The 13,465-nt window shown below is 39.1% G+C and overlaps 1 protein-coding gene across 3 annotated transcripts in view; it reads left to right on the top strand.

The window, feature by feature from the left end:
* Positions 1 to 10,337, top strand: part of LOC118796924 (interleukin-31 receptor subunit alpha) — a 34,876-nt gene extending 24,539 nt beyond the window's left edge. For all 3 annotated transcript variants that reach the window (XM_036556077.1, XM_036556076.1, XM_036556078.1), the window contains 5 exons: positions 99 to 242; positions 2,954 to 3,082; positions 3,274 to 3,361; positions 4,075 to 4,156; positions 7,545 to 10,337. In XM_036556077.1, coding sequence (XP_036411970.1) covers positions 99 to 242; positions 2,954 to 3,082; positions 3,274 to 3,361; positions 4,075 to 4,156; positions 7,545 to 8,546 — 1,445 coding nt within the window. In that variant the 3' untranslated portion in view covers positions 8,547 to 10,337. The remainder of the gene's footprint in view (positions 1 to 98; positions 243 to 2,953; positions 3,083 to 3,273; positions 3,362 to 4,074; positions 4,157 to 7,544) is intronic.
* The last annotated feature ends 3,128 nt before the right edge of the window (positions 10,338 to 13,465 follow it).

The raw sequence follows: 13,465 nt of genomic DNA, 5'->3' as shown, positions 1-13,465 counted from the left end.
GTTTCTAATCAATTAGGAACTGAGGAAGAGACCACAAAACTGCTCTTACAGGAGATTTAAAGTGCAGCCTCTGAGATTTTCATTTCTCTGTTTCTTAGCGCCCTCCGTTGGCCCAACTGTGGAAGTGCTGCAAATAGCAAGCAACCATGTGACTCTGAAGTGGGAAGCTGTTCCTTTGGAGAAGCTGCGTGGATTCATCCAAAACTACACAATCCTATATAAAACCAACGGCAAAGTGAAATGTAAGATTTTTTTATATATATATTTTATGTATATATATATATATATATATATATATATATATATATATATATATATATATACACATATGTTTACAGGATGTGTCCTATTAAACGTGTACTCTCCTTCTACAGTGGTGATTTTTCAGTTTAAAAACTTGGAAAACCTTCCGATGATGTATCTTGAAAGTGGGAGGAAAACTTTTGAAAAATTATGGCTGCTTTTGGGTGGATTTGAGGGCAGACTGTCTGCCTTTTTTCCCTTTGAGAGCGGACTGTTTGCTTGTTTACCACTAGCTGGCTAATGCAGAAGGAAGCCAGATAGGTAAAGTTTCTGCTAGGAAGCCACATTTCATGTCTGTATTTGTTAAAGGGCAACTCCAGTAGTTTTTCAAAATTTCAGCATAATTAAATGGTAAAAAATGTCAGCAAAGTCATTCAAGGTGGTTTGGTGGAAACTTTTATGATAGTTTTTTGATAAAGTTTTGGCCTTAAACTTATTTTCACCAATTTATTTTAATCCATTCACAATGGAGGGATACATGAAGGGTGTTCTAAGGCAAAATGGTCCCCAGAGAAGACACATGTAGGTTCACTGGTGGTTTTGGATAGGAAATAAAATGACTATATTTGCATTGTTGATTTTGGGACCCCTGGTTCTTATCAGCACCACTGTAAAGAAATCTGAGTTTGTGTGTTTCTCTACAGTGAACCATCACATCAAAACACGATATATGATAACTTTGTTTATATCACAACCACTGAATTATGCAGAAATGTTTAAAAATCAGTGGAATTCCCCTTTAACTTCTACGTAATTGATGCATCAGTGGATTATAGCCATGAGGAGGGTCCCTAATGGTTGTATGATGTATTTGCATAATGTGTGCTGGGTATTGTAGTGAGAAAACATTGATGAAAACACAAACAGACATAAAATCGTGGATTCAGTTAAACGCGAAGTGTTGCGCGAAAGAGTGTTACATGACATAGCACAGCTTGTGTAATCTCTATGTACTAAGTATTGCCAATAGAATGGGACATACTGTAGCAGCCATACATGAGTCTTAAGGTCACAGTGCCCAAGGCGTACTGTCAGCTAGAGAGGTGTAAAGCCCCCAAATTTTGACTGTGTAGCAGTGGAACTGCTCTACTAATGATAAAAGATTAGGGCAGCAACAGAAAAAGACTGATAACCTTTAAACAGCATCCAAGACCATGGAGTATTTCTATTCATAAATTTGAGTTTTAATTTTATTTATAGGGTCCATAGGAATCAGAATAGAACTGATAGCAACAGATTATATCAGCATACAAAGCACAGGCCTTGTGTCTAGTAGAACACTTAATTATGTATTTATTAAATTTAGCAGCTCTACATTCATACATTTCCTCTATGTTCAGATCCAACCATGTATTATCACACCCTTCGTTAAAAGAAGAAACGATTGACCAGTCATTATTCTTGATTGGAGAGAGTCATTGGTGTGCAGGCTGAAATGAAATGGAGAAAGAGCCATACCCTGTGAAGTCCATATGTTTTCATAGATCATCTCTAAAGTTGCATGATTTACAGACTCCAAGTGTATGGTCTGTTTGTCAAGTGCTTGAAGCTTCACTCAATAAAAAATGGATTTATCTTCGAGGCCATCATCTAGTATGCAGGCAGGTGAGGCTGTAGTGTATTATATGCACTGGGGAGGTCAGCAAAACCATATTATTCCATCCACACAGTCTAAAGCCTCTAGATGCTCATCGACTCCATGCAGCAGCCTAAACCCTACATCATTAATGGCCAGTTCTGGTTGATATGCAGACTGCAGCAGGCCGCAGCAGGCCTGAACACTTTACTATGACACATCTCTGAGGTTTTCTGGTAAACAGACACAATTGTCTCCCAGAGATACAATCATGTTCAAAAAGTTGTTGCAAACCTTCATTAGAGCAATAAATGCTGTGTTTATTGCTTTTATAAAATGCTGTCAACATAAAATATCAAATGAACATCAAATCAAACATCAAACAAAATGTTCTTATTGATAATAATCTTAATAATCATAATGGTAACAATAATAATCTCAATAAACATTTCTTCTAAAGAAACTTGTTGGTTTAGAGTATGCTGTTGTTGCCATGCAGCTACTGACTACTGAATGAGGACAAAACTGTCACTCATCATTGTATACTTTGTATACACTCAACAGTGAATAGCAGAAGAATAAACTGGCACAAGCAGCCATTTAAACTGCTGTTAGCATTAGCTGACTAGTTAGCACAGCTACTTACAGAAACGTTAGCTTTGAGTAACTCACATTTGTTGTCGTGGTTTAGGAAACTGACAAAGTGAAGAACTACCAATATTAAGTCAGTTGGGAGGTGTCTACTTTTGTCCTGCCCAAAAAAACTTTTTCTGTTTTATGTAATCGTCCAGTTGATCTGATGCAATCACTCGTTTGAAAGTATGCCATTCGACGCGGCGTCTTGTTGGCTGTTTCATGAAACTTGTTTCACAAAGTTGAGACATGCAGCTGTTGTGGCTGAGTTTCAAATGAGTTGCTGCACGCTTTACGTTATACAACTGAAATGCAATTTAGTTTTATGCAAGTTTCAAGCAAGTACAGTTTCACTGTATAGAGCCTTTTAATTGACTTGAATATATATGGCTAAATGGCTGGAAGTGGCCTGTAACCTTAATACTCTATCATGTTCCACAGCTCGAGTGCTTGGGGGCCACGTTAAGGAGTATTCTCTGAGTGGTCTGTCGGCTGGAGAGTACGCCATCTGTGTGAAGGCCCACACTGAGGCAGGGGGCGCTGCAGGCCCATGGGTGACTGTGGCTGTGGGTAAGTCCAGAGAAATACAGAGGAATCTGATCTGAGATCAGTCCTCTAAGTCAGGATTGCTTCGTAAAACCAGCCCTGGTTTCAGCCATAAATGCAGTACTAATTTGTGTTTCACTATTACACACTGCCTTTGTAAAGTTATACTGCTGAGTTTTTGACTACAGTGCATGTGTGCGTATGTGTTTTAACAGGTAATGATTACTTTCAGTTGGTGGCCATACTGTTGTGCGCTGTTGGCACTTTGTTGGTTTTAGTAATCTTGCTAAGCCAGGTTGAAAGGTGAGTCAACAACTGCTTAGAGCTTGTTCAATATAAAGTCTTTAAATATGTACATAATACCCATAAAGTACACACTTCCTGTGCCTTTAATAGCAGCTTAAATATTTAGCCTGATCCAGAATTCAGCCTATACATTTGTATACAAAAGTTTTGGCGCCCTTGGTCACGTTACATATTTTGCTAATTTTTTAAGTGAAAATATGTTAACACATCCTCATCAGTAAAAACACATCTGCACATTTTAATGCACAATTACTGTTTATTTGTTGAATTTAACATATTGGGGAAGAAATAAAAATCATAAAATGTGGCCTGTGCAAAAATTATAGCACATATGTTGAACTATAGGCAAACTATAAGCAAATAAATAGAAACTGTGCCCTAGAAATATTCCGAAAAAAATTGCCATGTTAAAGTTTGCAGAGGATGGGTTTGCTTATTTTCACTTAGAACATCAACAAAACATGTTATTTAACTGGGAGTGTTTAAACTGTTCGGTACAACTGCATTACAGCCTGTTTTCTGCAGGTAGAATTTGCCCTGCAGATATCAGCTTCCCTATGTGAATGTCAACCTTAGACATTGTTAGCATTATTAGTTCAGCTGCAGCTGAAACTGTAACACTTAGAACAGAATGAAATGACCTTCAGTGGCTTATAGCACACTACTGCTGCTGAGGTCCTAAGTGTGTGCTCTGTGTTGTTGTCCATTAGGATTCAACAGCGCCTCTGTCCTGCTGTCCCTGACCCCTCTAAAAGCAGCCTGTCCACCTGGCCACCTGTTTCTCAAAGTCAGGTAATGTCAGAAACCATCTTGTCATTAGCCACAAACTGATAACTGATATTATTGAATATCATGATGATTTAAATATGATTCTCTTTTCTTTATTACTGCTTTGCCTTTATATACCTATTCCTGTTGTATACTCATTCCTATCTATCAAAAAGTATATAGTAGAAAAGACACTATACACACATATTAGAAGCTAGCCCAGTTGTAAATTATATAGTAAATATATTAGCATCAGGGAAAATGCTAGCTCAAATGTGGTACTTCATAACTGAATTTAGATAATGACGATATTGTTTGTCACAATAATTCTGCAGACGAAAATAGATTATTCTATTACTAACATAATTGATTCCTACAACCCTAATTCAAACATAATTGCTGAAATGTGCAATTAAAAGTGGTTTTGTTTGCATGGATTGAAATGTATAATGCATCACCATCACCATCTGCATGTACAGTGGTGCTTGAAAGTTTGTGAACCCTTTAGAATTTTCTACATTTCTGCATAAATTTGACTTAAAACTTCATCAGATTTTTACACAAGTCCTAAAAGTACATAAAGAGAACCAAATTAAACAATTGAGACAAAGTTCATTTATTTATATTTATTGAGGAAAATGGTGCAGTAGTACATATCTGTGAGTGGCCTTTAGAACCTTTAGGATTAGCAGATAATTTGAAGTTGAAATTAGAGTCACATGTTTTCAATCGATGGGATGGCAATCAGGTGTGAGTGACCACATGTTTGTGGAGGTGTAGGGTGGCATGAGCAAAGGAGATTTCTGAGGGCCTCAGAAGAAGAGTTGTTGATGCTCGTCAGACTGGAAAAGGTTACAAAACATTCTCTAATGAGTTTGGACTCCACCAATCCACAGTCAGACAGATTGTGTACAAATGGAGGGAACTCAAGACCATTGTTACGCTCCCCAGGAGTGGTCGACAAACCAAGAGCAAGGAGTGTAATAGTCTGTGAGTTCACAAAGGAACCCAGGGTAACTTGTAAGCAACTAAAGGCCAGTCTCACAGAGGCTAGTGTTAATGTACACCATCAGGAGAGCACCGAACAACAATGGTGTGCATGGCAGGGTTGCAAGGAGAAAGCCACTGCTCTCAAAAAAGAACCTTGCTGCTCGTCTGCAGTTTGCTTAAGATCATATGGACAAACCAGAAGGCTATTGGAACAATGTTTTGTGGACGGATGAGACCAAAATAGATCTTTTTGGTTTAAATGAGAAGTGTTATGTTTGGGGAAAGGAAAACACTTCATTCCAGCATAAAAACCTTATCCCATCTGTAAAACATGGTGGTGGTAGTATCATGATTTGGGCCTGTTTTGCTGCATCTGGGCCAGGACAGCATGCCATCATTAATGGAACAATGAACTCTGATTTATACCAGCAAATTCTAAAGGAGTGTCAGGACATCTGTCCGTGAGCTGAAACTCAAGAGAATGTGGGTCATGCAGCAAGACAACGACCCTAAGCACACAAGTCATTCTACTAAAGAAGAATAAAGTTAATGTTTTGGAATGGCCAAGTCAAAGCTCTGAACTTAATCCTATAGAAATGTTGTGGAAGGACCTGAAGCACGCAGTTCATTGGAGGAAACCCACCAACATAACATAGAGAAAAAATATTAGAGAAAATAGAATGCAATGATATGCAAATCATGTAAACCATGTTTTTAAAGGAAAATACTACAAAGACAAGATATCAGATGTTGAAACAGAGAAGTTTTAGTCTGTTTTTGAAAAATATAAGCCCATGTTTACCACTGTGTTGCATCATCTTTTAACAACACTCTGTAAGCGTTTGTGAACTGAGGAGGCCAATTGGTGTAGTTTTGAAAGTGAAATGTTTTCTCATTCTTGTTTGATATAAGATTTCAGCTGCTCAACAGTTCGGGGTCTCCTTTGTCGTATTTTTCATTTCATAATGCGCCACATGTTTTCAGTGGTCACAGGTCTGGACTGCAGGTAGGCCAGTTTAGCACCTGGAATCTTTTAATATGGAGCAATGCTGTTGTAATACATGAATTGTAATACATGTGGTTTGGCATTGTCTTGCTGAGATAAGCAGGGCCTTCCTTGAAAAAGATGTCTCCTGGATGGCAGCATATGTTGCCAAAACTTGTATATATTGTTCAGCATTAATGGTGCCTTCACAGATGTGCAAGTCACCCAAGCCATGTGCACTAATGTACCCCTATAGAATCATGAATACTGGCTTTAGAACTGTGCACTGATAAAAAGCTGAGTGCTCTTTAGCCCGGAGGACACAGTGTCCATGATTTCCAAAACTAATTTCAAATGTTTTTCACTTTTTCGCTTACCCGCAGTCCATTTTAAATGAGCTCGGGCCCAGAGAAGGTGGCAGCATTTCTGGATCCTGTTTATATATGGTTTCTTCTTTGCATTTTAGAGTTTTAACTTGCATTTGTGGATGCAGCGACAAACTGTGTTCACAGACAGTGGTTTTCAGAAGTGTTTCTGAGCCCATGCAGTGATTTCCACAACAGAATCATATCTATTTTAATGCAGTGCCAACTGAAAGCCCAAAGATCATGGCCAGCAAATACTGGTTTTTGGCCTTGTCCCTTGTATGCAGAGATTTCTCTAGATTCTCTGAATCGTTTAATGATATTATGTACCGTAGATGATGAAAAGTAGTTTATGTTGAGAAACGTTATTCTTGAATTGTTGCACTATTTGCTCGTGCAGTCTTTCAGAGTGGTGAACCCCTCCTCATCTTTACTTCTGAAAGATGCGGTTGGGATGCTGTTTTTATGCCCAGTCATGTTACTGTTGCCAATCAACCACCAGGTGTTTTTTTACCAGCCTTTTGTTGCCCCGTCCCAACTTTTTTGGAGTGTGTTGTTGGCATCAAATTCAAAATGGGCTTATATTTGTCACAAAACAATAAAATTTCTTAGTTTCAACATTTGATATGTTATCTTTGTACTATTTTTAATTAAACTTAGGGTTTAAACGATTTGCACTTCAATGCATTTTGTTTTTATTTACATTTTACACAGTGTCTCAACTTTTTTGGAAATGGGGTTGTACTTTTAGGTGTAAAAAATCTGATAAAGTTTTAGGTCAGATTTATGCAGAAATATAGAACATTCTAAAGGGTTCACACACTTTGAAGCACCACTGTAGCTCCAATTATCCTTAGCATTAGCTCAAGAACCAGTTATTTTAAAGTCCTAAACATCATCTAATGCAGAATAAGATTTGTTACACAGTGGGTAGTTCTCCAGAATGAGTGCTGGTATTACTTTTTTAAAGACAAAAATTCAGTATAGTGATGAATGGCCAGTTAACACCAATGAAATAAGAGTAACTTTAAATGTGGAATTAATTGCATCTCTGTCTCTTTGTACCCTGTAGCATAAGCTAACAGTCTTGGACTTCAAACCATCCCCCTCTCTCTTTGAACTCATCTATGTGGGAGGAAAGTCCGGCCATTGGGATCACCACCACCAAAACCACAGCCAAGTCTCTGCTTTAAGCTACCAGGCTGTACCAATCAAGTCAGCCAGCCATGAAAGCAAATCCCTTGCCATCTTTGAAAGGCCAGTTGCAGCCAACCCGGACAAGCGAGAGGCTGAACAACCACTCAGTGAACCGAATGCTGAAGATTTGAGTGACCATCTAACTGCTGACCTCGACTATAAGGGTGAAGTGGTGACAGCGCTGCCGTCCTGCCTCCAAACTCAAGTATCTTTTAGTTATCCGACAGTCTCTGAGTCCTATCTTGGAATGGATGTAGTGGGCTCACCTTTATGTAGGGTCTGTGTGTCAAGATTTGACTCTTGTTCTCAAATCCATGTATCATCTAGATGTTCATCAGATCCTGAGTCCTTTCTTGGAGTGGATGCAGTTGACCTTGTCTATAAAAGGAACTTTAAGTCAAGATTAGAGTCCACTTGCTGTCCTTTTGTGTCTACTAGTTATCTTCCAGTCCCTGATTCCTATGCCAATATTGGAGTGGAGGCCGAAGATTCAACTAATCTTATCCAGAGAAGTAACCACTTGTCTGGACTGGAGCCCTGTTGTTACACCCATGTATCTACTACTTACCTCCCAGTCCCCAAGCCTTCTCTAGCCTATGCGGATTTTGTGATGGAAACGGTGGACACAACTGAGCATCTCCATCAAAGTAGCCTCATGTCAAAAATGCAATCCAATTCTTACACTTGCGTACCTTTGGGAACGAAGGCAGTAGAATCATCTAGCAACCAACGAGTATGTCAGTCTTCACCCGTATGTACAAATTTAAAAATGGTGGACACGTATAGGCTTTTGGGCCCTGATGAGCGTCCACGCCTGTTGCCGTTTTCATTACAGAAACACAGCACTGGGGATGCATCAGATTTGGTAGGGTTGTGAAAATGAACAGCTCACAGTCACAGGGACTGTAGCTGATCTGATTGCAGAGCATAGATGAGACATTGACAGCACACCTCAGTTATATCAGGTGTTTCACTAAGCGTTATTGCATGAAAGTGGTGCATGCTCCAGTTGCATTCCTGGGGTACTCAATGGACACTTGGCTTTTATTTGCCATCAGTCAGCAACTGATGAACTGATGAATGTCTCTGATCAGATCAGACTTTGATGAGGTGCCAAACTGTAGCACTGACACATGAGTGATCTGTCATTTGTATGGGGGTAGGGTTGGGCGGTATAACAGCAACAAGGTATACCTCAGTTAGAGGTCTGTATTCCCGGCGATTCCCGGAGCGGGCTGGATACCAGCCCACTGTAGGCGGGAGTGGATCTGAGGCATGCATGAAGAGAAATCCCACAAATTAATGAATAGCCTAAAATAAAGTAGAATGATCACTAAATCATGTATATATAAACAATATAAAATGATAACGGTAAAAGAGTTAAATTGAATAAATTGATAGTCATTCTAAGGAGTTGCGAAGCAGCTGATCATGTGAACAGCACACAGATTCTCGTAGCTTACAGAGATGGCAGAGCCTTCAGTCCGACGGCCACAGCTAGTGGGTCCAGCAAAACACCAAAAATAACCATTCTGTGGTTTAATTCCTGCTTTGTATTTACTGGGAATAAATGTTGACGGAACTGCATGGGTGGGAGCAGGTAAAATTGTTTCGGTTGTGTGCAGGAGCTGGGCGAATGATTCCTTTTGTTGGTTGCAGGTGGGATTGAAAAAGACAGACCTCTAACCTCGCTATTTAAAAATCATGCCAGTAATTTTTATTTTAGAGGAGCTCACTGATTGGTGGAGTGGGAGCTCACCAATAGGTGGCGCTGACAGAAAGAGGGGGAAAATCAGAGCCAGGAAAAACCTCAGAAAAACTGAGCATGATAGTAGCTCACACACCGCAGATTTCTGCTTTAATGCTAGCACCAGTCACTCTAATTTGCGCTCTCAGATGTGCTTTAAACAGGTGTCAGTTTATCATCAGTTTGCTGTAACTGTGTGGCACATTTGGCCTGCTAACTATTGCTGCATTTGACTTGGCTCAGCTGTGGGAAGACGGAGCTCAGAATTGCATTCAAGCTACAAAGTAGGAAGAACAAGAATGAAAGCGAATATTGTTACCAACAAGCTAATCAGCTAATAGTAGTGATATGAGTGATAGCTTCAATGTCCGTGATGTATTTACCTTCTCAAAACAGCAAACCTTATGGTCAGTGTTGTAGTTCAACCAAGTACTGTGTCTGTAGGTTCACTGGTCTAAAGCAAATCTCATTTAAAAGTACAGAAGAGGTTATTTATTACTATTGACAATGTGAGCGGCCTTGTTGATTTGACGTCATATGGAGGTCGGAGAACACCATCTCCACTTTCCAAATAGGAAGTGCCAGTTGGCAGAGAAATAGCCAGAGGGTGTTTTCTTCCAAGCTATAGAAAATCTTATAGAAAAGCTTCAGTCGAACGCAGCATAAGCCAGTGTTGCCAAGTACTTTCAATGGAAAGTAGCTAAAGCCTGCTCGAAAAGATGCTAAATGTCGCTAGATGGCATCATGTGCTAATTAGCATATCTGTGACGTCTTCACGTCATATTTGCATTTTGCCTAGTGTCAGATGGTGTCAGCCCTTTACATCTTTGCAGTTGCTTCTCTGCTCTTTTCTGTGCTCACATGTACTGTATTTTAATACAGTCGAATGTCCAATAAAGCTGTTCTCATTTTACATCATGATCACAATGTTTTGTTAATTTTTTCACTATGCCATGAGGAAAACAAAGGCATACATGGATGTATGAAAGTGCAGTTTTTATCACAGCTTGATTCAATTTTCTATATTGAGACTAGAAACAATAAATATTTGTATTTTCACAGTTTATTTCTCATTAAAACTTGTTCATTTTGATGCAAATATTGTTTTTCAACAATTCTTCAGCTGCACAATTAACCTCTTGCCACGACAATGGCTCCTCTGGAGACCGGTGAGACTCCAGGTGCTGCTCGACATTTGTATATTACAGAGATCTGACTGTGAATCTACGAATTTTTGTGGAAATCACTTCTTCATTTTTGTTAAAAAATACATTTTTGTAAGGCAGCTACAAGCAGCTGGTACCATCCGCCACAGCTATTTGATGTAAAACACATTCTTGATGCAGACTGAACATGCTGCTCCACCACTGTGACATTAAACAGAGTAGACACAGAGTGAGTTGTGCCTCTTGCTCATGGGGCAGTACTGGTGATGCTCTTCTATGACAAGTAGCTAAGGTTGGTTCTAAAAGTTGCTAGATTTGTTACTAGGTGCTTTTTAAAAAAGTCACTAAAGGGCTCTGAAGAGTATCTAAATCTAGCAAAAAGTTGCATAAGGCATAAGGATGTGTTAGCTTAGCCAAAGGCCTCATAGGAAAGTCTGTCCACTCAGCAGCCTTCTTGGTAACACGGCCAGTTATTTCCAGTCATACGACACCTATCTTTTAGAATGTCAAGAGACCTAAATAGGGCCAAATTATGATTTCCAATTTATTTGAAATCACTGGTAAAATCTGACAAAAATCTCATAAGTTTGCAAATAGTTTTTCTGTTTGTTTTGACTAGATCTTCACAATTGAGGGGGGGCTTTTCCTGCTCATGTTGTAAGCAGCAAGCTGATCGGCTCTTTTTATTGAAAGGTGGGACTTTCCCTGTAAACAGACGTCATGATGAGTTTTCCCATTCGTATTTCAGACAGTGACCTGTGTCCTCCTTTATAATGTCTTTGGCTGAGCCAAAACATTACAGCCCCAAATGTCAAAGAACAGGTTCGATTTTTTCAGTTTAAGAAGAACACCGGTTAGTCAGAATAAAACCTGTACTGTGTAGCACTGTTTGGGCTGTAGCTTGCTTGCTAAGCTAACATTAATTTAGCCGATCAGGCTACAGATTTAAACACCACGGAACAAGTTTTATTTCACCTCTCTGTCCCTTCAACACCAGTAACTCGACTTCACTCCCTCATATTTGAACCATTATCATCTAAACTTGTGTCTGTGTTTTTATTAGCCAGAACTGAACATGTTCTGTGGTGAGCAGAGCTGTTTTCATGCTAGCTAAGCTAATGCTAACCAGCTCCTCTCACCTAGTTAAAAACACTGTTTAACATTTAACTGTGGTTAGATGGAATGATGGCTTGAAAATTGTACACTGCTTTCACTTATTTGATATTTGGAGATGGTTTGAATGTATGAAACAAGTGCATACCGTCCAACCCTGATGTGGAATATGGTCAAATAATTTTTGGAACTGTAATAAGGTTTTGTTTGTTTGTTTTTTTGGCTGTAATGAATGTGAAATAATCTGTTCCATGTCAGGAGCGCTGCGCTGCTGCGTTACACATGAAGCTCCTATTCTGTGCCAGTAGTTTACTTTATGAAGTGAAATGGTTGTTGTTTTTTGTACTGTGAGACTGTTATATGTGAAGAAGCGCATGTTACTGTATTTTATATTGTAATTTTTCACAAACAGACCTTTGTTTTGGTTACACATAGCAGAAAAACAGAATAAGTAATAATGTGAATTCTAATGTACACTTATTTGAGTTTTACCACAGTGCTTTAAAGAAATAGTTTGGTTGAAAATCAAATTGACACAGTTTTGCACTCTAATGTAGCCAAAATGTAGTCCAGTTTCATAGATAACAGTACGGTGCCTTTACAAAAAGTATGTGCCCCCTTTTGATATCAATTGCATATTTGTCAAAATAAATATTTTCAGATTCTCATACAAAATGTAATACAAGACAGTGAGAACTTGAGGAAGCACAAAACAGTTTGAAATGATAATTTCATTTAATGAAGGGAAAAGGTTTTGCAACACCTATATCACCCATGTGAAAAAGTTGTGCTACCTTTATCAACAACAGCTGCAACTAAACGCTTCCTATAACTGGCCTTTCATGTCACTGTGGAATTCTTGCCCACTCTTCTTTGCAAAATTACTTCAATGAAGCCACATTGGATGGCTTTTGAACATGAACTGCCCATTTAAGGTCCTGCCACAGCATCTCAATAGGGTTCAAATCAGGACTTTGACTAGGCCTCTCCAAAACCTTCATTTTGTTTCTTTTGAGCCATTCAGAGGTGGACTTGCTCCTGTGCTTCAGATCGTTGTCTTGCTGCATAACCCAAATGAGCCTGAGCTTCAGGTCATGGACTGATGACCAAACATTCTCTGGATTTTCTTGTAGAGAGCAGAGTTCATGGTTCTGTCAGTTATGGCAAGTCACCCAGGCTCTGACGCAGAAAAACGATCCCCTCACCATCATACTACCACCACCATGTTTGACTGTTGATGTTTTTACTGTGGAATCCTGTGATAGCTTTACTAACAGAAGTAAAGGGGCTCCTGACTTCCAAAAAGTTACGCTTTCTGCCCAGTCCACAGAGCATTACAAAAGGATTTGCAGGAGGCGCAGAGCATTAGAAATGGCTTTGTAGCCCTTTCACTGCTTGTTCAAACCTTTTAGCCTACTTGCATTACTTAAATGGAACATGTCCAGTAATGTGAAGTGAATTACTAAAGTGAATCTTTCACTTCTGGAAAGATTCAGCACTGTTCCAAGTTTTCTCTATTTGGAGATAATGACTCTTACTCTGGTTCACTGGAGTCCCAGAACAATAGAAATGTCTTTGTTACCCTTTGACTGATATATTTCAATAACTTTCTTTCTCAACCTTTCTAGGATTTTTTTAATGCAGCATAATGTGCTGTTTGTTGAGACATTTATGCTTACTTTGCATTGCTGAAAAGGTCCTATTTAAGTGTTTGGACTGTCAGTAATGAAGCCTGGGTATGGCTAGTTTAATTGATCCCAATTATCAACT

The sequence above is a fragment of the Colossoma macropomum genome, unplaced genomic scaffold, assembly GCF_904425465.1.
Source record: "Colossoma macropomum unplaced genomic scaffold, Colossoma_macropomum, whole genome shotgun sequence".
Taxonomy (NCBI): domain Eukaryota; kingdom Metazoa; phylum Chordata; class Actinopteri; order Characiformes; family Serrasalmidae; genus Colossoma; species Colossoma macropomum.
The sequence above is the reverse complement of the archived record's forward strand: the minus strand, read 5'-3'. Positions and strand labels throughout refer to the sequence as shown.